General features: G+C 43.0%; 2 protein-coding genes across 2 annotated transcripts in view; one reads left to right on the top strand and one right to left on the bottom strand.

Annotated features, from left to right (window-relative positions):
* The window catches only part of LOC128879904 (Fanconi anemia group J protein homolog), a 66,965-nt gene extending 50,934 nt beyond the window's left edge, over positions 1-16,031 (top strand). Inside the window, exons 4-12 of the mRNA XM_054129463.1 lie at positions 910-945; positions 12,982-13,054; positions 13,133-13,234; positions 13,315-13,408; positions 13,503-13,727; positions 13,800-14,033; positions 14,484-14,804; positions 15,135-15,443; positions 16,026-16,031. Coding sequence (XP_053985438.1) covers positions 910-945; positions 12,982-13,054; positions 13,133-13,234; positions 13,315-13,408; positions 13,503-13,727; positions 13,800-14,033; positions 14,484-14,804; positions 15,135-15,443; positions 16,026-16,031 — 1,400 coding nt within the window. The remainder of the gene's footprint in view (positions 1-909; positions 946-12,981; positions 13,055-13,132; positions 13,235-13,314; positions 13,409-13,502; positions 13,728-13,799; positions 14,034-14,483; positions 14,805-15,134; positions 15,444-16,025) is intronic.
* Positions 16,032-16,284: 253 nt separating this feature from the next.
* LOC128879903 (uncharacterized) lies at positions 16,285-26,316 on the bottom strand. Its single transcript, XM_054129462.1, has 6 exons — positions 26,055-26,316; positions 22,562-22,771; positions 21,823-22,015; positions 18,830-19,146; positions 16,763-18,366; positions 16,285-16,691 (listed from the first exon to the last, which is right to left on the bottom strand). Exons 2-6 carry the CDS (start codon positions 22,672-22,674, stop codon positions 16,285-16,287), a joined length of 2,634 nt encoding a protein of 877 aa, XP_053985437.1. The 5' UTR covers positions 22,675-22,771; positions 26,055-26,316.

Here is a 26,316-nt window from a genome sequence, read left to right as displayed (position 1 = left end):
CGGGTAGACCCAACGTTTGATTAATTCTGACTGTACAAGGTTGAGAACCTAAGTTTTTTAAAGTAATTCATGGTTTGGAGTTACACTACTCTTGTTTTGATAGGTTTGAAAGGAGATGTGTTTGAGACTTTGGTTGTTGGAACGGTTTTAGGCACAGATAGCTCTAACATCTGATAGATTCTGGACTGTACCAGATTAGGTCAACAATAACACTTTGACTTTATCTCCCCTACCTTCTACAACCAGAATATTAGTTTATATCTTCATGTTAAAATAAAGAAAATGAAAGAAGAAATTAAAAATGAAATCACGATAATGTAATATTAAACTGAAATGAAATCGAAATGAATATAAAAGGAATCGTAGATTAAAACGAATTGATAAATGAATAATAATAAATTATGTAGACTTAAGCATTCGAATTTTATACGACACCTCCCTCAGTTAGACTTTTACCAAGACGCCATTTTATCCTACTATCGTGTATCGCTTCTCCCAGTGGGGTGTTCGACCCATTTCGTTGATTGTCGAATAATTTGAATGGATACCTTTTAGTATAAATGAATGTACGTGTGTCCCATAGATACCGATAGGCACTGATCGATATTTATAATAGTTTCTCGTATAGGGGGTAATTGAATTGCTTGAGCTCGAGTGTTTACGATCCAAAGTACACTCTGGAATTGCATATTATTTACTGTAATAAATGGTAGCAAACAATCATTCCAATTAACACACATTCTTACAATATTTACTGTCTCATGAAACAATTAAATTCTAGTGGTCCTCGAGCTATTATTTTATTAATATTTTACTATTTCTGAACAGCCTTCAGATAAACTGGATTTATCGAAGATTAATGATCTAACCTATGACGAAATTTTTAACTCGTCTTTTCGTTTGTTTCAGCTCAAGTCAAGAAGGAGTTGGAAGCTATAGGAAGCGGTGAGTCACTTAATTATTACTTATACAGGGTGTCCCAGGATCGGTGGTACGAGCGAGAAAGAGGCGATTCTACATGAAAAAACAAATCGAAAATAAGAAATAAAATTTGTTCATTTGAGGTTTCGTTTTCGATAAAATCGATTTCGAATATTAAGCGAGTACGGGTACACTTAACTATGGCCTAGATAGATGGATCTCGATACAGACTTTAAATTCACTCTAAATCCGTAGGCAGAAATGAGTAATACAGCACATCATCTTGATACTAATGATATGAGTACTACTTATAAGTGTCATGTATATGAATACTACTTATAAGTGTCGTATGTATAAACATACATATCGGGATCCATCCATCGAAACCATAGTTACGTGTATGCGTACTCGCTGAATATTCAAAACTGATTTTCTCGAGAACGAAACTTCAAATGAACAAATTTTATTCTTTATTTTCGATTTCTTCTTTTTTATGTAGAATCACCCCCACCTCGGTTGTACCACCGATGCTGGGACACCCTGTATATTCCGTAGAAATTAGAAATGTCCTCCCTGTTTATCGAACCCAGTTCAGAGCCCACCCTCGCGGAATCCTCAGTCGGAAGCCCGATAAAAACGATTTCCACAAATTTCTCCGAGGAAATGTTCTAGGATTCCCGCACATTTTACCCCCGAACTGGAGTAATACATTTCAAAAATGGTAGATCCAGAACAGACGCACGAGATGGTCTCGTTTCGAGCGGATGCGAGGCATTACTACCAGGAGCTTCCAGGTTTTTGCCTCCATTGTACTCGGACCGATAGCAGAAGAGCGAGTATTACGTAACATATTCCGACCCGCTTGAGCATGAAAACCCTCCGCGGTTATTATATTTAATGGACCCGCGGCCGATTCTGCAACATCTGCCTCCCCGTGGCGCCGGGCAGCTCGTGGACGCTTAAAAGGGATACCTTCGTCTCTCATCGATTATTCCCAAAAAAGATAGGAACCAGCGTTCAACTTATTCACAAGGTTCTTCTCTATAGTTCGAGAATAGCTTCGACTGCCTCGGGGCTACAAATACACGTCCACGGAGTTTCCCATAATTTCCTTCGCCTTTTTCGCCATTCTCTCCCCAAAACGAATATATAAAGAAATCATTACACGGGGAGTTTTTCCAAAAATAAGTTCAGTGCGACGAATACAGTGTAATTAAAATTATTCTCAATAATTTTTTACTTGTTTTTCTAGATCTTTTTCTGCAACAGAATATCTATACGTAATGCAGAAAACAATGGGGATTGTAATAGCCCCTGGAGGATATGATTAATTTATGCGAATTTAATTTCAATTCGCTATTCTGTCTTTCAACTTACTATTATTTATGTAACTAGTAGTTATTGTACCACGATTGTTTTTAATTTAGTTTTAATTGCCTCAATAGTAATTAATAGTCCATAGTAATAATCCATTGTCGTTGGTTGAATTAGCATTCGGGTTTACGGTTCATGTTTTGACGAACGCGATTACTGAAATTTCGGGAAACGAAACAGAACCAAACGATTTTACTGTTAAATGAGAGTGTTAAATGACGTTGATACATTCCCTTGGGGAACATGCTCGGCGTATACAATGGGGCGGTCACCAATTTCCCAGACAATGTGCAAAGCATATTAATGTTGCCAATTCGATTGTCGTTTCATTTCAGCGACGACGATGGTAATGGTAATCATTAATTATGACGCTTATTGCAAATCGAATGTCCTTAGGGTGTAGCGGTTGTAAACGAGTTGCCACACGCGATTATTCGAAAACCGCAATTGATATTTAAAACCCTAATGCCCCGATGTTGATAGCAACAATCGCGCCTTCAATTCGTTTCGTTTATCAAAATGAAAATTTAATTCTAATTTTCTGCTACCACCTTTTCGTACACTGACATTTCTAGGTTTTCAAATACTATTTTTAGACGAATTTTAACTGTTCATTGACGAAAATATTAGTTTTACAAAAACAATTACCGGTCCGCACCTACCCCTAAGTTACCATTCCATTAAAATCGCTACCAAAAATATTTTACACCCCAATAACTATCCCTAAACACTACCCCCAAGCCACTGTCGCGAATCAGTGCCTTCAAGCTACTCCGAAATTATTACTTCAAACCGTTATCCTCGAATTACAACGCCCTCGCGTTCTCCAGCGTCTTCGCGCCCCTAATCCGCCATCGAGCTAAGCAAACAACGCGATGGTTAAGAGGAACGATCCCGATCAAACTTTCCTTCAACCGAAATGCGAATCCACTTTCCGAAATGGACACCGTTCGCACCCTCGAACCCTTAAAAAACGAACCAAAATGCAAAGTTCTCTTTCGCAAAACGAGTTCGCGATTTTTCAGTCCGCCATAAACCGATCCTTCGACATTTCTCCACGCCCCTAATTAAAAATTAAGCGAAAATGCGGTACTAAAAATAGAGGAGCGAATATTTAAGAGTTTTCCACCGGCCAAAGTCCAGCGTCCGAAAAAGACACGGTTCACACCCCCCACCCTCGTCGAACGCACGCGAAACCGTGTGTCCCTGGCGCACCGGGTGCGTGGAGCACGCGATGGGGTGGGTAATGTCGGAAAATGCAGCTAACGAAGTTTACGAAGACACTTAACGGAATTACGCCCTCGCCAGCAATGGCCTCCGCGAGTGTGCTTCCCCTCCGGGGTCCCTCCACCTCCTCCCCCTTCGTTCCTCTTCACCCCCTTTTTGGTGGCAAGGGATCGTCGCGTTAATTACCGCGAGCGGAGGCAAGAAGCCGGGGAAAATCGCGGCGAGAGAGCGCATCATCGTCGTGAATATAGTCCAGGCCTGGTGAAAGGTCGCGAAAGGAAAGCAGGTGGAATGGGGCGGAGGGCGTAGAGGGTGGCAAAGGGGAGCGAAACGAGGGTGGTTGGCTCGGTTCTGCGTCGAAGAAGGGTGTTATTGACATGGTGGGTGTCGCGTCGTCGGCCATCTTGGCCTGCACCCTCTCCTCCGCACGAGTCTCCCCCAGCTCGCCCCCTCCCCTTCGCACCCTTCCCTCCTGCTCGCTCTTACAGCCCCGAGCTCCGTCCCCCCTCGCGTCCAGGACATCCTTGTGTCCCCCTTGTGTCGAGTGACATTCGGGCTATACGCCCGGCCTAACCTGCCCGACAGCCACCCTTTTCGACCAACCCTGGCGACGAGCTCCGTGGGTCCCGGGGGTTGCTTGTCGCCATGGCGACCGAACCCTCCTCGCCCAACCCCCGTCGACCAAACACCGGTTCCTGTCCCTCGGTACATACTTCCCTCTGAGTTTCTCGGTGTCTCTTTGCTTCTCGAGTCATCCCCCTACGATTTTTATGCTCCCGATCATCCCTCTTCTGGCCGATTCCGCAGATTCTTTTATGACGTTTTACGTATCCGGTCGACATGTCTTCGTCCCGTTTCTCATGCACGGCTCCTGGACGCGTCTCACGAATCGATGATTCCTTCCTTAATTCGGAGCTTTCGATCGGAAGCGTCATTTGCCTTACCATTCGCTGGGGTAATATTCCACGGCGGCAACTGTATTCTCGCAACCCACATTCCATCGGTTTTCGCCTCTACCGCCTCACCGCTTCATCCTGCTTTAATTTAACTCTTCGGCTTTCCTTCGGTTTATTTGCGTATTTACTCGACCTATTTCTTCGTTTCTCGCGGGACTGATATCCCTTGTGCGAGATTCTATTCTGTATATTTATTTCAACTTCACACACTTTGCATTCATTGTATACTCTCGCGTCCTACATGTTAATACGTTCACCGTCCATGGCCCGTATAACCCGTATTGTTCACTACACGAATCGATCAACTCCACTTTGTGTGAAAAATCTTAAATTTAACCGTCAAAGCACTTGGTGTAGCTATAACTTTTCCGAATAATAAAGATTATCGCCATTAAACGACAAATATCACTACATCTTATTATTATTGTTTGTATATTATTTCATCGCATTTGTCAACCTTTTCTTTTATGAGGTTAATCGATTTGTCCGACGAATGGGTTACAGTGCGAAGTTATTAGATACGTCGAAAGGCCAGACAGTGAAGCGTAACGATACATTTTCTCGAGTTTGTCATATATCGATAAAACAACCCGAAGTCATCTTGTTTTTTCAGCCCCTCGCATTTACACCCTCACTGGGACCAGTGTTCTCAAGTAGAAACTCCATCTTCCCAACGGCTTCTCTATTTCACCCTCCACCCTCGTTTCCATTCTCCACTTTCATTTCTCCCATTATTCTCCTCTCTAGAAATAATATTCTCAAGTAGAAACTCCCTCGCTAGTCCTACAACCTCCCAACCCCACCCCCCGTTCTCTATTTCCACTCTTTTCATGCGGCCTCCATCTCGTTGCACTTTCTCAACAACAACTTATCCGTGTATCACTCTTCCCACCCTCCGCCACGTCCACCTCGCTTCCTTTTCATTCCCATTCTTTCACCGCTCTCTGTTTTTTTTCCACCCTCAACTCGGGGGAAGGCAAAGACGGGGTCACTGGGCGGACGCGCGAGTCCACGCTAGTGTTAACAACGTCTCCGTTTGACATAGGGGATGCTACCCTGTGCATTCTCCACTCTTTGCTGCCTTTCTTTGAGCCAGGGGTTCTTAAGACGTGTAACTACCCTCCGTGAAGCACAAGCCAGCTGCTGCGAATTTTTTACGTGAATATTATACATTCCAAAATGGTCAGATCCGAATGTGTTAGAGTATAGTCTGTAAAATTTTTGTATCGATAAATATTGGAAAATAGGGTTACGATTTTTAAGTCAATTTTGGAGGACATTCCCACGCCCTTTTTTTCCTTGATTCTAAATTGTAGAATATTGGAAAGAATTGTGGTTACTAATTTATATTAAATAGATAAAACCGTGAAATAATATACAGGGTGTCCCAGCATCGATGGTACAGGTGGGGGTGATTCTACATAAAAAAAAACAAATCGAAAATAAAGAATAAAATTTTGTCATTTGAGGTTTCGTTCTCGAGAAAATCGGTTTTGAATATTTAACTTATATTATATTCAACTTTGAAATATAACAATTTTTGCATTAATAGAGTAAGTTAGTAACTAAATTACATGTCTTATTTTCATTTAAATTCACTCTAAATCCGTAGGCAGAAATGAGTAATACAGCACATCGTCTTGATACTAATGATATTAGTACTACTTATAAATGACATATGACTTGTATCGGGATCCATCCATCTAAAGTCTAAACCATAGTTACGTGTACGCGTACTCGCTAAATATTCAAAACCGATTTTCTCGAGAACGAAACCTCAAATGAACAAATTTTATTCTTTATTTTCGATTTGTTTTTTTTATGTAGAATCACCCCCACCTCGGTTGTACCACCGATGCTGGGACACCCTGTATAGTACTTTGGCCCAAGTATTCTTGAGAAACATAACTACGCTGACCACCCCTTATTTCCCTTAAATCTAACCTACAGAATTTTTCCTCGTACAGAAAATTATAATTACTAATTTGTATTAAATACAAAAAAAACCACGACACAGTGCTAACCTTAATTTTGACGAACTAACCCCTACGTAGGGAATTGATCGCTTCCTCCTCGGTCCAGAGGGTGGTTACGTCGATTCCAGACAAACTCCCCTGTCTAAATCACCGAAAAATTAATAATCCAGCGCGGCCGCTTGGTTTCATTATGGAAAAAAAAGTGGCGCGAATTAATCGCCGGTCGCGTGTAGGCCCCAACCAAGGGCGGGATCGCAAAAATTGTGCATTGAAATCGCCGCGTCCTTGCGATGCACCCGCTGCGCGGACACGGAACGATCCATCGGACACAATGCGCCCTGGCCCCGACATATGGACGATGCACTGTAAAATGCAGCGAATCAATCGCTTTAATTCGCGTAATCCCTTTGTCGACGGGCCACGAGCCGTCCCGATCGCAGAATTTCTAATCGGCGATACAATGGCACGACCGATCGATTTTCTATTATCGCTGCCAGGAACAAAGCGGGGGCGAGGAGCCGACGGGGGGGATTTCGAAAATTGAAGACGGGACGAGATTCGAAACGACAAAAACAATAAGGACGTCGTGCACGGCGAACGGACCCGTAGGGGCGAAAGAGAAAGGAGCGAGAGGAAGGGGGGGGGGGGGGTTCGCTTCGCGAAAGCCGATAAAGCCGCGATGTTTGCTCAGAAATTGTTGCTGGAAACGACGCCGCGCGCTTGCCGGGTGTGTTTCTCTTCGTCCTCGACGACCCAGAGGGTTATTTCATTTTTTTTTTTCCGCGACCGGCTTGCCTCCGAGTAAGTAGAAATACGAACAACCCTTTGTGTACTCTCTTTTTGCAGCTACCGTGACAGGTAGGTGGAACCTGCGGGCTTTCGAGGCTTTTTTTTCTATGTTTTGTCATTTATTTATCCTCTACATTTATAAATTGACGATTGCGACAGCGAGTAAGGAACTACCCGATCTATAACATCCTACATTCTTAACACTCTGTGCATAATTCATGATTTTTAAGAGAATTTGTATTTTCGTAAGCGATGCAACGTAACCAGAATCTTGCTTTTGCTATCTGAGTGAGTTTCCGCTGCGGACTAATACGACCGGGCCACTTGCCTCATTTTTTCGAACAATCTATCATTCTTTTAACACTTTTTCTGTACTCAACAGCTTTCCTAGAGACCAGATAGCAGAATGTCCGTTGTACAATCTCAAAACAGCCCCATTTTTTTTATCGATAATTCGTTACTCGCGCTATGAAAATCTCGCAAGATGCACGTGATCTTCGAGAAAAAGAAAAATGGGAGACGTCTTGCCGGAGCCAATAATTGGGACCCCTGATCGCAATGTCTTCCGGTGTTCTTAACGCGACTCGTCCGGTGGAAAAATCGACGAAGAAAAAGCGGGGCGGTATCGACGAGTGGTTTCCTCATCGAGAGGACTTAGAGTATTTGTTGTCGTCGACAGCGGGTGGAGGAGGGGGGGCGAGGGTAAGGGATGAGACGGGGAAAAGAAACTCGAGTACCAATTAATTCGTGGCTGGGGCTTGATTTAGCAAATCGTCCCTAATTGGTCGGATTGCGGTGCTTCGCGAAACTTTGTGGCCGGCCGAGACAAAAGCCATATCAATACCCTCGAGTCCCCCGCTAATAATCTCTAATTCTCGAAGACTGCCACGGGCAAAAGGAACCTCGAGTTCGAGTTGCCACGGGAAATAGAGAACCTTAGAATATTCTCCCGTTGCTTTCGGAACATTTTATATACAGTACCCGAGTATATGCAAGGATTTTACCCCGAACATGCGCAAAACTCGTGGAAAGGAAAGCCCGCTTACCGAACTTCGAAGCGGTGCTGCTCGCGTAACGATGTGGTATCTAAACAGACCTCTAAGAGTAGCCACTGTCTAAAACTTCGCGTCGTCCCCTTAAGGGAGGAGGTTCAAGTTAAATACAAAATTTTGACCTTTTTTTTTGTTTAGAAAATTAGTTTACCATCTGGAGAATGTGCTCCGACCATTTCAGCTAAAGCTTCGAAGTCTAAGTGTACCTACAGAGTCATTAAAGTGATGCGCTCCGAACGGTACACGAAGGACTATTTTTAGATCTGGAAACTTTAAACACATTTTTCTCAAAACATAAAATTTCGCGTGCCGTGCAATGTAGCTTAGAGATTTCTTAGCCGATTGCTACGAAACTTAGCACAAAATATTCGTTAAACTATTCTCCTTTGCATCAACCTAAAGGTTTTTATAAAAATTCAAATAAACAAGGTTTTTAATCCTTCTTTTAATAACAAGATTTTGTTAACGTGGCGTGAAATTTAAAATTTAAAATTTTTTTTTTAATCTAGGTTGATGCAAAGCGTGTTACTATATTTTAACGAAAAATTGGTGGATTTTTGATTTCAAATAATTAGAGTGATCTGTGCGTTTCACGGCGCATATCCGAGAAGCCAACTTCAACAGCTGCTGTTCAGTCATTTATGAATATCTTTACATAAAAAAAATTGTATAGATTATCTAGATCCGACAAAATAACCAGTAATTAGTTGTAAATAAATATATATTACGCACTCTTCAAAAATAATTCGCAAAAAAGCGGGTGTCTACTTGACCCTCCCCCCTTAAGGGGTTAGTCACAGTTAGGAAAATGAAAACGGAAAGTTTCGTGTGTTTTTTTTTTAAGATATTAAATAATAATTTTTATTAATGAAATGTAAATATATTACAAAGTATGTCTTAAAGAACTATAAAAGAATTTTTGTTTTATAAAAAGGTTAATTCATTTCGTCATAACAGGCGATGGCGCGGGTGACCGCTTGGTTGCGGTGAGCAAGATTTCTTCAAACTGGTGCACCTGAAAACAAAACTGAAGGTAGATTTAGAAAATATATTAGACTAACGGGTCCCTGATCGAAGGATTTCTTATTTTCTTGTATACTTTTTTTGTATCCTGTATTGAATCACTTAATTTTAGTGAAAAAATTGAAAATCAACTGCAAATGTACGCCATCTTGTTTTGAATTAATTTTTTTCAAAATCCTTCGTTCAGGGACCCGCTAGACCAATCTATTTTCGAAATCTACCTTCGTTTTTGTTTTCAGGTAAACCAATGTAGACAAATCTTGCTCACCGCAAACCTATGCTTTTAAATCATCGTCTACGTCATCGGCTGTTACGACGATATAAATTAAACGTTTCTTGAAACAAAAAATGTTTTTCAGTTCTTTAAAACATGCTTTATAATGTACTTAATCGTTACTTACGCAAATTATTATTTAATGACTAAAAAAAAATCACAAAGAAATGTCGTTTTTCCTTTTCCTGACTGCGACTAACCCCTATTAGTTATTTTTTTTTAGGCACCCTGTGCATACCGCCTTCATCCTGCCTCGCAAATAATCGCGAAATTACGGCCGTTCTATTAATTAGCTTCCACTGGAGATAGCCCCGTTTCCACGACGAAAAGAATCGGAGAATCGTCAGCTTTATGCTCGCGAATCAACTGTTTATTTATCCGCGATACGCGGCTTGGGTGGGAAGGGGTGGTGGTAGGAGATACGGAGCGAGTGATCGACGTGAAACGAGTTCATTCATACTCGCCACGATGAATGGAAACGAAACACGGGAAACGATATGTATTGTTCTCGTCATTTCTTTTGATTTTTTTTTTTCGGCGTGAATTGTTCGCTGATAAGGAGACCACGCACGACGAACGGTTCGTTTCCCGCTTCTCGATAATCAACAATATTATTAGACGCATCCTGATCTCCATTTATGCTCGATGGAGGTCGACTGATATACACGGTTGCGCAGAAAGTTCCTGCGGGTATTTGTTCGCTTTATTTCTGATGCCGTATTTACTTACATCGTATTTATTTGCAGCGACGGAGCTGTTTTCTAAATGTTTCTGTTACTACATTTTAATTCCAGTCGACGTAACTCGAGTTTCTGTAAAGAGTTTACTACCAAACGTAATTATTAATAATCATTTGCAATGGTATTTCTAACGTATTTACCTATAGTCAATGATTGGACGATTCTTCTGTGGAACTTTCAGTGAATCGAACCTGGCGCGATACAATAACACGTCGTTGATCCAGATAATTCAATGAATTAAACAGTAACGTTTAATTAATTGCGCGCGACCGTGCACAACATCGGTCTGTATTTTACTTTCGTTTTCAGAATATATTACAAGAGGGATATTTGTTCCATAAAAATAGCTATTATCGTCGTTGTCACTGATTTCAATGACTAATATTCTCATGGCCATTATTGCTTTCAACTCACCCACCTCGAGACTTGAGAGTCATCAAAATCACTATTATCATTTTAATTAAACGTTTCTACGATGATTACATGAAAGTATAAACGTGAATATACGTAAATATATAATATACCTACAGCTATGAATTCTGTTGTAAAACCTAACTTCGCTTACGGAACTTAACCTCAATTATAAAAACCACTCTTAGAATCGCTCCCAGTGACAGTAAACAAGAAGAAATGCGCTATTTTCCTTTGAAAATAGGGAGAGGAGATATCGTCACGAACTGGCCTAACGTTTCATCATCGATCCGCTACTCGAGAGTAGCAACAACAAGCCGCAAGTGGCCGGACATCGAGGCAGTAACTCGATGGCGATGTTAAAGGGGGCGTCTCTCAAGGGTGCGATAACTTTCGGCGTCGACTGTATCCGTTGGATGATACCCCCTCAGGGTTTTCTCCCCTCGGGTGTTGGGGTGTGTTTCGTTGCCTGGCAACGACACCCTCAAAGTCCCCGCTCTGATTGGCCCCGTCCCGCTTTTCCTGTCTTAGCCTCTCTCTTCTCACCCCCTTCGACAATCAGCCAGCAGCGACCGTGCCTCCTATCGACGATCAAAATCACCCTCGAGGCAACGGCTGCCTCGTCGCCGCACCCCAAGCCACCCTTTCGGTCTCCGCAGCACGGAAAATGGAAAGTCGGACACCTTTTCAGATTTATCGCGTGACGAGATATCGCGTTAATTGAATTTTTGGGGGATGGAACGTCCTCTTCGTCGTAGGGAATTTCATCATTATGGTGTCGCGGCAGAAAATGGCGTAATCCTTGGTATTTCGAGTAGAGTATGTTCCCAGGAACACTTCTCTAATACGTTGCATCCTAAATTTTCTGGAATATGTCGCTTTAATTCATAGAGATCCTGAACTCGTAGAGATACTGTATTTTGGTACTGTAGAAAATGGCGTAACCCTTGGTATTTCAAGTACACTACTCTCTGAGAAATAGGTACTTCTCTGATATGTTGCATCGTACATTTCTTTAAATAAATTGCTTCTGTTAACTGTATCCGAAATACTGTATGTTGTTGCTATAGAAAATGGTGTAACCCTTGCTATTTCAAATACAGTATTCTCCGAAAAATGTTTCCCTAATACGTTTCATTCTAATTTTTCAGAAGTACGTCGAGTTAGTTTACTTTACCACTAATACTGTATTTTAAATTTGTTATCGTTGCACTGTCACACGTCGGAACAAGCACACCAAAAAAGAAAGAAAAGAAAGAGGAAAAAAGAGAGACAGGGTTCTTCCCCCGTTTCGCATAGTCGGTTGCATCGTCGACGCGAGCGATTTCTAAGGGTTGTGCTGCCGTTGGTACGCGACTGAAAAGGATTACGCTTATTTAGGAAGTTCTTCGCCGTTGAAAGGATCCGTTCCCCGCGAGCGAGCGAGTCGAGCGTTCTATTAATGCCGTGAAATGAGCGAGGACGAGCGAGAGGAATGTCAAAACACCGGGATCGGTGGCAGGTGAAAGGCCAGAGAGAATCCATTGAGCGGGATCAATAGGGGTGGTTTTATCCACCCTCTCCACGGTCGTCGACAAAAGGGGCCCAAGCTACTCGAAGGAGAACCGGGCGAAAGTAGGGTGGTGGTGGGATGGAGGCAGAGGGGGTGTTCGGGATGAGGAACGTGAAGGAGTCATAGAAGAAGCTACCCTCCCCGTGGGGGTTAATCCTTTCGTGCGATTTACCGAGTCAGAAAAATAGAAATGATCGTAAATGACGATGAAAGGCATGAAATGGATGTTTATTCGTAAGCGGATTCCGACGATCGGAGCCGATCCAGCCCCGGATGGAGTCCTCGAGGACGTGAAAGAACTCGAAAGGAGTGCCTCGAGTTTCGCGAGACGTTCGACGATTCGTTTTCAGGGGGAAACGATTTTTCCTTGGCGAATAAATGCGAATAAATAGCGTTGCTTCGCGATTGGACGCGGCCCTTTTATTTATTAAATCATCGAGAGGCTGATCTTGTGCCATTTTTAACGTCTCGGCCATTTTGGTCTGGCCCTCTTCAGAAAGAATGCCGCGAACTATTCAGCTAAATTAACAGAAATAAACAAAGCGCAATATTTCTGTTATAGAAAATAAATAACGAAGATATTCCCGAAGGAAACTTACAAATCGAATTTTTATTTCGCTAAATGAATATAGTCATAGCAACTTAGAGTGGAGGTACGAGAATATAAGGGAGGAATTTAATTTCAGATGACTGTGATATGGATACTTACGACAACGAAGAATGTGGATACATGGAAAAATTCTTCAAGGCTGCAACATCGTGAGAATGACTTTAACTCATCCGAATAGTTAAAGATTAATAATTCTAAAAAAGCCATATTAACTGTAACAATTTTAGGGACGAGATGAAAACTCCTAAAATATACTACGGTACTCGAACGCACAAGCAGATCGAACAAGTCATTAGAGAGTTAAGGAAGACGTGCTATACGCACAAAAAGTAAGCCATGATATCGATTCGTATCGGGAATCGTGTCGACATTATCTAAACAAGGGTTAATTAATTACTTAATCTCGCAGGATGACCATTTTGAGCAGTCGAGAGCACACTTGCATTCAGGAGTCCACAAAGAATAAGACAGAACTTTGTAACGACCTGTTGGATCCTGCAAAGGTTTCATCGATATTATAATTAACAATTTATTTTTAAATTATGTTCGATTAAATTTATTCTTCCTCGACAAATTTCTCAATAATTTCTCCCATAGCACAAGGGATGTCCATTTTACAACGAAACTAACAAAAAGACCCTCGCGAATTTCCGCGCAGTGAAGGCCCACGGTTTGGGGCCAGCATGGGACATCGAGGATTTGGTTACCATAGGAAAAGACATAGGCGTGTGCCCATACTTTTCTGCCAGGAGCCTAATGGAGGAGGCAGATATTATATTCTGCCCTTACAATTACATAGTCGACCCTGATATCCGTGAGACTGTGAGTACTTACTAAAAGGACTTCGAAGCACTTTCAAGGGGTCTTAAAATTTTTAAGTCGTGATTATTACAGATGCAACTCGACCTGAAGGGTCAGGTGATCATCGTAGACGAGGCGCACAACATAGAAGACATTTGCAGAGACGTGGCAAGCGTCAGTTTTCGAGATGATCATCTCGCAGCTGCTGCACGCGAGTGTGAAGTTCTCGTGGAACAGAGAACCTACGATGGTGACACTTACAAAACCCTGAAAGAGTACCTCTTTCGACTAATCAAGTTCCTCAAGGACATGATTCTTCATACAGTGGTAGGCATAAAGATGTAAATATACAGAGCATCAGTCTGGAATATTTGCTTTCAAAGAATTCTTTTGGGTCTCAATGAATACAGTGGCGTTCAAAAGTTCCCGGCCAGATGGTTTTTGCGATTTTTCTTCCAAAAGAAAAGTCTTAAGACATTTTTATTAAAATCATATGTAAAGTCATATTACGTGAAAGGATACTATACAAAAATCACCGCTATTTATATCTGATTGTCATTGGTCAAATTACAATCGAGACTCACAGAAATATAAACAAAAATGAACATCATTTACACTGAGGCAAATTGTCCCCTCCATTACTTGACTACAGCCTTTGCTTTATAGTCAATCCTAATTTAATATAATTAATTTCTAAAAGAGAAACGAGTAGAATTCCAGAACTATCCAAGAGTCCTGTGCCACGATTCCAATAAAATTAATGCATTTTACCAACAGAACAACACCATGAACATCGAGATGTCGAGCCCTTACTATACAGGCCGAGAACTGTTGGAGTATCTCAACATGAACAATCTTGGTGAATCAGTGTACTCATCGATCGTTGCTGCTGGAAAAGCAGCAATTGCTGACAGTATCAAGGCGAAGGAGGACAGTCGAATAGGTGGTCATCAGTCATCGGTAAAACCAACCATTTGCGCCACTACCAAATTAATCCTCCAGCATCTGCTATTTACCTTGGAAGTACTCACTTCTAAAGACTTCGTGGACGAATTCAGGGCGTGCGTAATCGAAACCGTAGTGACGGATTATCAAACCGTGAGTCTGCTACTCAATCTATAGGAATTAGTGGTTATAGCTGGTTATGAAAGGATCTTTTGTTTCCGAAAGGACTTTATCTTAAGACACCTGAAAAACACTTCGGATTTCTTAATCTGAATCTTCACAGTGCTATCAGTTACAAGGAGCTCTTCAACTATGAATCGAGCCAGTTACAGCAAGTATTTCTCCTTGAGAAACGGTCTTCGAGTATTTATTTCACAAGTGGCCCATAACCAGATCGATAACTGCATTTAAATTCAAGATTTTTATCGATTGATCCACAAGAGGAGCGTGTGAGTTTTCTTGAACTTTTCCTTGGAATTTCAGGTACAAGATGACACGTGGCATTCGGTGAAGAAACAATCGCATCGGGCACGTACGTTGAAACTCTTCTGCATGAATCCTGGCGTGACCTTCTCGCCAATTGCCGAAGCTGCTCGCTGTGTGGTCCTTGCGTCTGGAACCCTGACTCCGATAGGGTCGTTCGAGAGCGAGCTGAACACAAGGTTCGTTCATGTGTTGAACACTGCTCACGTGATACCGAAGGAACAAATTTTTGCAACCTGCGTACCCAAAGGACCAACTGGGATTGCTCTGAAGGCGACTTTCCAAAACGTGAACCAATGGGATTTTCAGGTAAATATTCTGTTGATTCTAAAGGAAAGAAGTACAGTCTGTCTCACAAGAGCGTGTCGGCTATATTTCTGTTAATATTTATATATTTGTACAAAATGTTATATGGGTCAAATCTACATCTAAAACACTAATACGCATTTACCTAGTAAGAGGTCCAATCTCCTCCATTAGCAATTATAGCGTGGCACCATCTCGGTATGCTTTTTACTCATTTTTCGGCGTAAGAGACTGGTAACGACCTTCATATCTTTCGAATATGATGAACAAGTGTTTTTATTTTGACGATACACCTTCCCCTCGGTTTATATTAGGTTGTCTCAAAAGTTTCTTCCATTTCATTAATAGCTAATACATACACAATATTTTATGTCTAATGTTACATTACTGAATTGTGTACGATTCATTTTGCTCCATTACTGTTACAACATTAACATCTAAGAAACTAGGATGTCTATTTATATAAACACTGCTACACAAAATAACTGTGCGCAAGTCACGAAAGAAACTTTTGGGACAACCTAATATAAACCGAGGGGAAGGTGTATCGTCAAAATAAAAACACTTGTTCATCATATTCGAAAGATATGAAGGTCGTTATCAGTATCTTACGCCGAAAAATGAGTAAAAAGCATACCGAGATGGTGCCACGCTATAATTGCTAATGGAGGAGATTGGACCTCTTACTAGGTAAATGCGTATTAGTGTTTTAGATGTAGATTTGACCCATATAACATTTTGTACAAAAATATAAATATTAACAGAAATATAGCCGACACGCTCTTGTGAGACAGACTGTAATACCAGTCCTCCGTTTGATGAATCTTGTTCATTATTAGAGACTCTACTCACACGTGTCGCTGTCCTCCGATGTCGTATGGCAACCTCCAGTCTTGCTCATCCTCCAGGAGGACCTCTTCTTCCCCAGCCTGTTAGCCAAGACCCTGTTCCGATGATTGTTCCTCGCGTCGCAGGACGAACTGCTACCGAAGCTGTCGTTCAGTCTCCTCGCTGGGAATATCACAGAAGTGAACTCCGTAGGTCCACCCTTTAGCCTCGACACGGACCTCTTGATGGCCTTGCCTAGCAGACAGGTACGACGACTCGACTGTCTACGTTGCGGCCTCCGACGTCTTCTCATTATGCTGGCGGACCTCTGGTACAGTTCGTCCTGTGTCAACGTCGCTGCCAGTTTCAACAAGAACTCCTTGTACAAAGGCTTCAAGTCGTTGAAGGACATCCCCTCGGGATCTAAAAACAGTAGAGAGATTTTCAACTACGACGGAAAGGAAAACGCTAATTCCAGGGAATAAGCGAGTTACCAATAATGGCCGCCAATATGTCGTCAACGCTGGTTAGGCCCTCCTGATTCCTGAACTCGTCGAACAGCTCCGTGAATCCTAAAGGTGTTCCACCTTTGATACTGTTCGGTCTTCTGGCGCTTCCAGGCTTCAGGAAGCTACTCCTTCTGGGTAGCTCGACTCTGGTCATCAGATCGCCCCTGTCCATATCCATGTCGCTTTGGGACCTCTTCAGGTTACCTTCCTGCACAACAACCTTCATCGCTTCGTCCGTGTGGCTGACAGGCGGCTCGCTGCCTGCTCTGCTCCTCTTCCTGACTCTGGGCTGACTGTACTCTGGCACGTGCAAGTTCGTCGAGGAATCGGTCAGCTGCTTCCTCAGCGGCTTGTCCATAGTGACCACTCTGCTGACTCTTCTTCCAGACGAGCCCTTCTCTTGGTCTCTCGAACGTCTGCGTTCAACGGACACGGAGTCCCCAGGGACCTCCTGAATCATTTGGTAAGTGTCACTGTGGGCAGACTTAGCGAAAAAGATATTCTCCTGGGAACTCCTTATCTTGTTTCGCCCAAGCCTGCTGTCTCTGCCACTCTGTCCATCCTCTTGGGAAAGAGTATAGATCTTCTCTGCGTCCTTGAAGTGATCCTCATAGAGCCTCTCCTTGCTACCCCGTTTGCTGTTCCGCTCGTATATCGAGTTCTCCTCGTCTTTGCAGCTGGTCTTCTCGACCCTGTCGTAGATCACCACCTCCAGCTTAGGGGAGTACGTCTCTTGCCTCTTCACAGCGCCTCCCACAGGTGTCAGGTCGTACGATTCGCGGGTCTTCTCGGACTTTTGCTTCTTGAGGTCCTTTGTTTCTTTCAAGGGACTCTGTTTCCTCGGACTATCGTTCTTCACAGGGAGCTTCTCGTATTTATTCATTACCCTTTCGTAGAATCCATTCGTACCAACATCGTATGCCTTCTCTTTTGGATCAACGGAGTGCTCTATCTCGATATTGTCCGGGGTATTTGACTTGCTTCCGTACAGCTTGTTCTTCGAGTTCTGTCGCTCCTCCTCCTTGGACAGCCTCGTATCGAAGTTCTTTTGGACGGAATTGAAAGTCTGAGGCAGTGGAGTTGTTGTATCCTTTGGATTCTCTCGTCTCCTTCCTCGAGCCTCCAAGATGTCCTCTGCCTTGATGTCAGAGATCTTCTTCTTCCTCCTGGGTGCTTTCTGAACATCCTCCGACTTGCCAGTCTCTTCTTCGGTAACAGAGCTGGAGACCGAGGTCTTCTTTGTCCTGGGGGGTCTTATTGGGTGCGAAGGGGGGGTTCGAGCTTGGTCCGACTGCAGGATGTTCGTCTTGGTGGTGATTCTGCTGCTTGGACTGGGTTCTCTAACGCTCGACGCGACAGAGGCCAAGCTGATGCAACCGACGCCATTCGTGTGCCTCGGGCGACGACGGTTCCCGTCCAGATCCGCGAGCAGGGCTCTGTAAAGCGTGGCAGCAGCAGCCACGGCGTCCTCCTCCATCTCACAGGCGAATGCATGGCATTCTAGCAACCTGTTCGCCCCTGGCCGTCGCATCACCACTGCGAAAATGGGCGGATAGTTGTCCACGGTTGTTTTCAAACCCCTCATGGTCCTGCAAATAGTTGTTGTTGTGAGCATTATGCTCTGGCGAGGTTAAGATGAGCACTCCAGCTGATTGACTTGGATTAGGAAATAGATGGGTTTTACACTAATTTAATTTTATCTCCTTTCAGCTCCCTGGTGGTGTGGACGAGAGGTACCCAACCGTGGATAAGTTAACAGTGGAGGTGTTGACAGACGACCTTTCAGTCTTGAACCGGTTACTAATACCCTACTGTTGTTGGTAAGTAAACTAGAAGTAAGTTGTGGGAGAGGGCATAGAGGTAAATGAAAGCCAAAAGGGGGCCATTTGAAAGACGCTGTCCTAGAGAAATGAATCTCGTATATGTGGGAAGTATCTCGAGACCAATAGCGTGTCACCGTCACCAAGCGCGTTCTAATAACCTCTAAATCACGACGATAAATTCCAATGGCACGCCAGCCATTAATTTCTCCGAGCTTCCGTTGATACTCGCCTGTACAGATCGGCATGCTTATCTTCGCCTGCTTGGCTCTGATCATGGTCGCCGACCAATGGCAGAAAAGCGTAATGGACGTCGCCCGATGGCGTCCTCTTGCCGCGCAGCCTGAGAGCGCTCCACACGGCGATTCTTCGAAAAGGGTTGTTCCTCTCGCAGGCGTCCGCTGTGCGAAATGTCAGTCCACGTCTGGAGACCTCGAGTTCGGCTCTCACCGAGACCTCCATGCGCTCCAAGAGCTGACGAAGTGGCTCTTGAAGACCGCGGACGCTCGCCACGCGGCCGCCAACCGGAGCTGCTCCCAAGTACTTCACCTGGAACAGTTTGTCACTCGTGATAATTTATTGTCTACCACGGTGCAAAGCGTCCTTGGAGCAGCTGTCGTAATTATTAATGACGGGGAAGAAGTGAACGAGTTAAGAAAGTCTCGAGATAGCGACACTTTCACTGTGGAGCGAGTGTTGTTGAAATAGAAAAGAAGAAGAGAAGAAAATGATTCGTGATTACGCAGACTGGAAGACAAACAGGAGATAAATGAGTGTCAAAGATAAAATAGCATTTTGGTTTGAGAGGTTAAAATGTACCTAACCTAAAACTAATATTTTCTGCGAGGTTCTATATTATGAGGGTCGAGAGATTGCGAATATCTTTCGCGGTTTCTGTTGCTAATAACCTTGTACTTGATACGAAATTAACCTATTACATGAAATGGACACTGCGAACTGCCCAAAGACGGACAAGAGGCGGACTTTCCTCGAGCCGGCATCGTCCTGGCATTCTTAATCGTCACTTTCATTCCGTTCACGATTCGTAGAGCGTGACGGGCTACCAAGTCTATTTGGAGCACTGCAAAATTCTCCTTCAGTTGCCGCATCGGTATGCGGATTTTTCTTATTGCCCTGCTTTTATGGGCCTCTTCTTCCGCATCGTTTCGTTGCGCCATCGATGATGCCTCTCGAGTAACCGAGGTCAACAGAGTTTGTTTCTGTTCATCGATCGAATCCTAGTTGCATCAACTACTTATTCAGGGATCACTTTAAAATTACATGAAATATAAAAACACTTTTAAATATCGCTCTCGCTAACGCATTGTGTTGAAATCTGATACTGTCAGAGACAAGTGATCGCTGTAATAGAACCACGCGTACACGTACGAAGGCAATGTTGTAAGTAGGGGAATAATGAAAGTTCATCAGGATGCAAATGCGGTACGAATTATGTAGATTAATCGATGGTGCTCGCTCGTATCAAGAGTTTTCATCGACCACAACTAAAGCTATTTTTAAAATCATGGCAATAAACTAAATCGTTCTCATCGAAGAAACACCGTTCAGTCACGATAGAGTTGTATTGAACATTTCTGTGGTGGCATCACCTGTACTCGTCGCTAGAGGGCTACCTAATCGATCCCTTTCTCGCTAGTGAACCCACCAACCGTTTTGTACTTGTAGGGTAGTTCTAGTACACCTCTATCTCAAGTTTCTTCAACATCAAGAATACGCTACTCCTTGATTAAAATCGCACTAAACCGTGTCGCATAATTAGTAACCCGTAATCTTAAGTGTTACGATGTTATTAATCCGTAGAGGCGCGTTCGTTCTACTCCCATTGTAACGAAATATTGTTTAATACATGATTATTAGTACCCAAGAAAAATTTCAATTTAATCTGAATTTACCTAAAACAAAATGCGAAAGAAGTATACGGCATTACGGTTCGTTTATCAGAAAGTCAGTGAAGTTTGATAAAAGAATAATTCATGTCGTTTCGATCGACAGTTTGATAATCTGCGATAATCCCGTTATCGTTCCTATTCAATCTTTCTTCAAGCAATCAGTTCAAGACTAATTATACGTCGATCTAAATTTTATTTCCGTTCCAGACGGCAAAGAGTGGATTTTGTCTGTTGCTCGGAACGATAAAAGCGCGATTAAGATTCCATAAATTTTCCATTTGCCGTTAAAATTGAAGCATGGTTTAAATTCATATCCAATTTTATCCAGGATGCCCTGTTTTATTATAATGACCTTGTAAACTTCCTGAGAAAAAATTTACACCGAAGGAAGGCCCGTATAATTGATTGCAGTTAACCTATAATTTGCTCGGAGGTTATTTATGGGGAGTCTTGTAAACAGAATATCTCTCCGTGCTTCAAGGTTATGCGAAGGTTACACAATTATGGATTTCCAATTAATTCGACTAAAATTTTACTTCTCCCCTTCTAAACATTAACCCTACAAGTGGAAAGAGTATGCAAACTCGTTTCAATTAACTTGAAGGATAAATATTAAAGTTCTACGATGCACGCGAGTTTCATATCCACGGGACACATATAAAACTCGACGTTTATCGTGCCAGAGGATGAAATATGGGATTAATACGTGATCGGAGGTAATGTTCACCGGCGAAGTAGGTGAATCCTTCGTTAAGAAGCGCGAAACAGGTGCAAACCCGTCTCGAGAGTGGAACTAATAGCGGAGGTTTTCTGAGGAAGGGAGCGGAGCCTGAACTGGCCATCAAATTAACATAAGTGAAAATCTTCTTTTTTCATCCGATCGTATCTAATTGGAGTGAAATTCTATTGTGCGCCGATCTACATTCGGACAATTTAGTCCAATTTATCAATGAATTTCAGTGGAAATCTTGAAAAGTTTTCTCATATTTTTCTAGTCTTATTTTTATTTAATGATCTTGAAAGAGAGTAACGAATTTAAAAAAAAATATTTCTCATTTGTCAAGAGACAACTCATCTTCTGCTCCCTTTGTCCAATTTAAATATATGAAAAGCAGTCTTTTAATTTGATGCTCAAGTGACTTAAACGTTCGAGCAGCCTCGAAAGTGATGAGTCAGCTGTGCCAGAAGGTTGCGCACATCCAAAAGGAACAAAGTAATCTAGCCACGGGAGTGCAGTTGCCTCAAAAGGCGGCGAGTGTGTTCACTGACACATAAAGGAGGAAAAAATGGCGAAGAAAGTAATTTATATATTTACCGGCAAAATGGCAGCGGCGCATTCCCCGGGTGTTCCGCTTTCAGCTTCCACGGAAGCGAACATCGCCTCGATTCGCGCCTGGACGGCGCTGTTCACCCTCCTTTGTTCATCCGTCCCGACGTCGTCTACCTGGTTCGAGTTCATCGTGGAGACGCCCCCGTACCAACCACCCACGGTGGAACCATAAATCGATCTAAAACCACGAAGGCAAACGATGAATTTTCAAAGCTCTGATTTGAGGAGGTCACAGCTTGGACTGTGGTTCTCTAAAAGGAACTGGACTTAAAATACAAGGTCCGTAAATGTAAACAAATCCTGGAGCATTAGCCACTAATGACCCAACATGGGGAGGTTACCTGGACTACAGGTTTCTAAAAGGAAGTGGACTTAAAATGTAGAGTCCCATAAGTGTCGATAAATACTGAAGTATCAGTCACCCATGGCCTAACATGGAGAGGTGTCCACAACCTATGTTAGGATTCCCTAAAAGGAACTGGACTTAAAATGAAGGGTCCATAAGCGTATGCAACTCCTAAAATATTAGCTAATGACCTGTCACTCTCATGAGAAATACAAAAATGGAACTCTAAACTAACTCTAAATGGAACTGGACTAAGAGAAACATACTCGGTATTTAGATAGCATTTGAGTGTTTAGGATGAGTGGCTACAGTGAATTATTAAGGAACATTCAAGTCATCATCTTAATGTGTTCAATAAAAATATTCTTAAGATCTTACCTGGACTCCTCGAAGAGAGCATCGATCCGAGCCTTGCTCCTGAGGGAGCACTCGGACGGAGGACCAACCAATCGGAATCCATCCTCGTAGCGAGGCACCCCCACGCAGGACATCTTGAAGCTGTCTATTGAACGATCCACAGGTCCGGGATATCTTGCAAGCTCCCTGGAGCCTTTTTAGACTTACTGTCGTTGGACGACGTCATTCGGTCTGAAACAATCCAATCCCCAGCTCCATTAGATCAAATACGGTCAATCCTGGACGACAACCAAAAAAATATTGTTACGGACATTTAGTTTGTTGTGTATACACTTTTGTAAGTGATTTTAGCGAAGGCCTAGTGGAGTGATTACAGTGATCAAGATGGATTACTGAGTGGTCCACTCAGCCGGAAGATGATGACTGACGATTGCACCGTGATAAAAAATTATGAACGTCTGAGAGGACATTCTAGAGTTAATAGAAACACGCGAAGATGAATGTTCAGTAGCCTAAGGACGTTTAACTAGGATCTCCTTAGGATCTCGCCTCGTTTCCACAGGCTCCTGCTTTTCAGCGTGCGTTAAATTTATGCAGGAGTACGTCGGATGACGGCATTTAAAACTGTGATTGGTGACGTGATGGGATAAAATATCTTCGATTGGGGGGCTCCGTTTTAGCGCACGGTCCCGAGTAAAAGTGAGTGTATCGTAATTTCACCCTTTCAAGGACTACTTTTAGCCTCGGACGTCATCGTCTGCGTTGGCGAAGGATGCCGCCGCAGACGCGTCACGAACTTTCGTGACACACTTGCTTTTATCCGCTTCGTGTGCTTTCTTAAGAGTAAGGGGCCTTGAAAAAGCACAGGCTTGCAGGATATAGTTAATTTAAAATGTCCTAGAAATGGAGACGCGATGCGATAGTAGTAGTTGGGGCGGTAACAATGCTACCATCAGTCCTGCTAACATCCTAACTTAATTATACAGTAGCAACGTTACTCGAGTGTAGTACCTACACTCGAGAATTGCTATTCTCGTCGTCTCCACGTTGATTTACATTTTATGATTGCTTCTTATGTGTTTAAAAATTCCATCAATTTGTTTAACGATTCGCCAGTCTTTCAGACTAACAATCGTAAAATCGTGAAACTTGATACTCACTAGTGCAGAATTATCGCGTGCATGCCATCGGCATGACTGTTGCTCGATTTTCACCGGCAATGCGTGAGCCTCGATGTGTTTCTTAAACAGGAAGATTCTAGTTATTTAATGATTAAGGTAAAAAATATTTTCACGGTGAATTGCTGGCATGCTTGTCCATAACGGTGCTCTTCTACCTTCCTAGACGAAGGGTGCTACCAGGAAGTGGACGTAACGAGAAAATTGAGCGAGACCGCCGTCACCTGAGTTCGATGTACTCGAGTCATATTGTTCCGCACAATAATTCCCTCCAATGGTGATTCCAACGTTATATTTAAGTACTTGGCGTCCGTTAGACTGTATGAAACCGATAAAAATTATAGTTGGTCGCGTAAATTTTCGACAAATTCGACTGAGAATGCCCAGACGTATTGGTCCGCCGCAGAGAGCCACCAAGAGACCCCGTGCGTTGTACTAATGGCTATCGCGGTGTAACGCCATTCGTTAACAAGTTCATCTGATCACATTAACGGAGCAACAGATGCTTCGCCGTGCCACATCGCCTCCAAGTGATTTTAATTTCTAATCCCAGCTCAAATTCCGTCCTAAAACACAACTCGTTCCGACGAACGGCGCTTTTTTTACAGTTACGCAGCGGCCGGCTCGATCGCACACGTAGACCGAGGCACTTTTCTGAAACTGCCGATGTCCAGCATCCGCTTACACGCATTACGGGACCCGTCGAGTTGTTTTCGATTTTTCATTTCCCGTACAAATAGTCGAACAGGCTCGTCCCTTGTTCTGGATATGTACCATCTATACTTAGGGCTTCTAATTCCGTTCGAAATCTGACGATTTTAATCTTTCTTCTTATTTTACTTCTTTTGGTACGGGACGCGGTATTTAAATGGGAACCGATATTTATGGTCGTATGGAAAAGCTATTTAAAGAAACCATTTTTCCTCAAGGTCTTCTGCGAAATTTCAAGGCAATTACGTTGTTCCTTTGATACCAGATAACAGTAGTTGGCGCGTCCTCGACCGTGCTCGTCTTGCCTAATCGGTGCTCACCTCGCGATCGGGTCACGTGTTCCGTTGCACGAACAGGTCGAGCCGGTACCGATTATCGAAAATTGGCCGATTACATCGATCTTGCGATCGGATAATTGAGGCAACCGGAATAAATTGGTTTATGGAAGCTCACGGGACCATTTCTCGTACGAACCATCGTTTGTGCAAGCCACACGACGTGGTGTTAATATTTGCTGGTTTTTCGTCTACACTGAAAAAATTGTATAGAAATTGATCTGCAAGGCGTCGCGCGATTCTTCTGCGTTAGGCCAATGTCGCAGGCAATGTGTATTGAGGTCGACAGACAGATTACGACAGCATAATGCGTGTCGGGTGAATCGCGCGGAGAAGCAACGTGTTTCTGCTCGGGTTTGAAGCGTGGATCGTTCAACTTACAATTACCAAGTTCACGGCTCGTTTGCTGTCCGCCTTCGGCTTAATGGAAATCGAACAGACAGACGGAAGCCGTACAACGAGAAACACCTCGTGTCTTCGCCTGGGGAAAACCGTGTCGGACCTTTCTCGTTTCGTATCACGAGGATGACGATGGGGAAAATTTGCTACACATTCTAAGAAGAGTTGGAATCGTGCACTGCCTCAGAATGGTGGCTGGAATTACTGGTTTTCTTTGTTAAAAAGAGTTTTAGCTCTGTGAAAGCATTTGTACCACGAAATGTTGGTTCGAAATGCTTCAGGGGATCTTCTTTGTGTTTGACGAAGCTCAGAGCTGGGTTTTCTTATGATAACAATGCTATGTTTGTGTGATGACTTTGTAGATAGGCTGCAAAGTAGACTACAATTTTATCTGGCGATCAACAACCTACAAATACGACGAATTCTACTTTCCAACTACATGTAGAGTCAAAAGGAAGCTTGAGTAGTCAATTAGCACACGTGATACCCATAAAAAGACTGCACGATAAACACCCAGTTCCAGATTTCTATTCCTCTAACACCATCGCAGGAAGTTTTCTACAGGATTTGTAGACTCCGATTTCGTTCAATCTTATTAGAAGTATCTTAGTCATTTACAATCAATCATACGTGCCTTTATCAACTTGTCATTTGCAAACCTGATGAAGGCTACCGTTGAATTACATGTAGACCTCGAAACAAGGCTGAGATCCGAAGTTTTTATCAATCACTCATAAGTCTGAATCCTATATTTCAACACGTGAAACCAAGAGGAATGATACTCAAGTACTCAATCAGACCACACAGTGCCTCCAAGAAGACTGTACTACGAAAATCCAGTCAATTTTTTAACCCTTCGTTCCCTTAAACTCCCCATAACAAATTACTTACTTCCTTGACTAGTAGTCGCAGAATCTCTGTCAGAAGTTCAGCCTCGATATCCAACGTCGAACTTTCCCGAGGCTTCTCGAGCTAATCCCAAAGAGCACAACCACATCACCGCAAATTGCACCACATAGACTCACACCGATCCTGGCATCCGCGTCGATCGATATCACAATGCCTTTCGAGAGAACTGGACGTTCAACTGACCGTGAGTTCGGTTCGAGGACACTATTTTTGGTTATTTTGAAGTTTGTACGAGGACAACACT

Source organism: Hylaeus volcanicus, chromosome 7 (genome assembly GCF_026283585.1).
Source record: "Hylaeus volcanicus isolate JK05 chromosome 7, UHH_iyHylVolc1.0_haploid, whole genome shotgun sequence".
Classification (NCBI taxonomy): Eukaryota; Metazoa; Arthropoda; class Insecta; order Hymenoptera; family Colletidae; genus Hylaeus; species Hylaeus volcanicus.
This window is presented reverse-complemented; position numbering and strand designations above follow the sequence as displayed.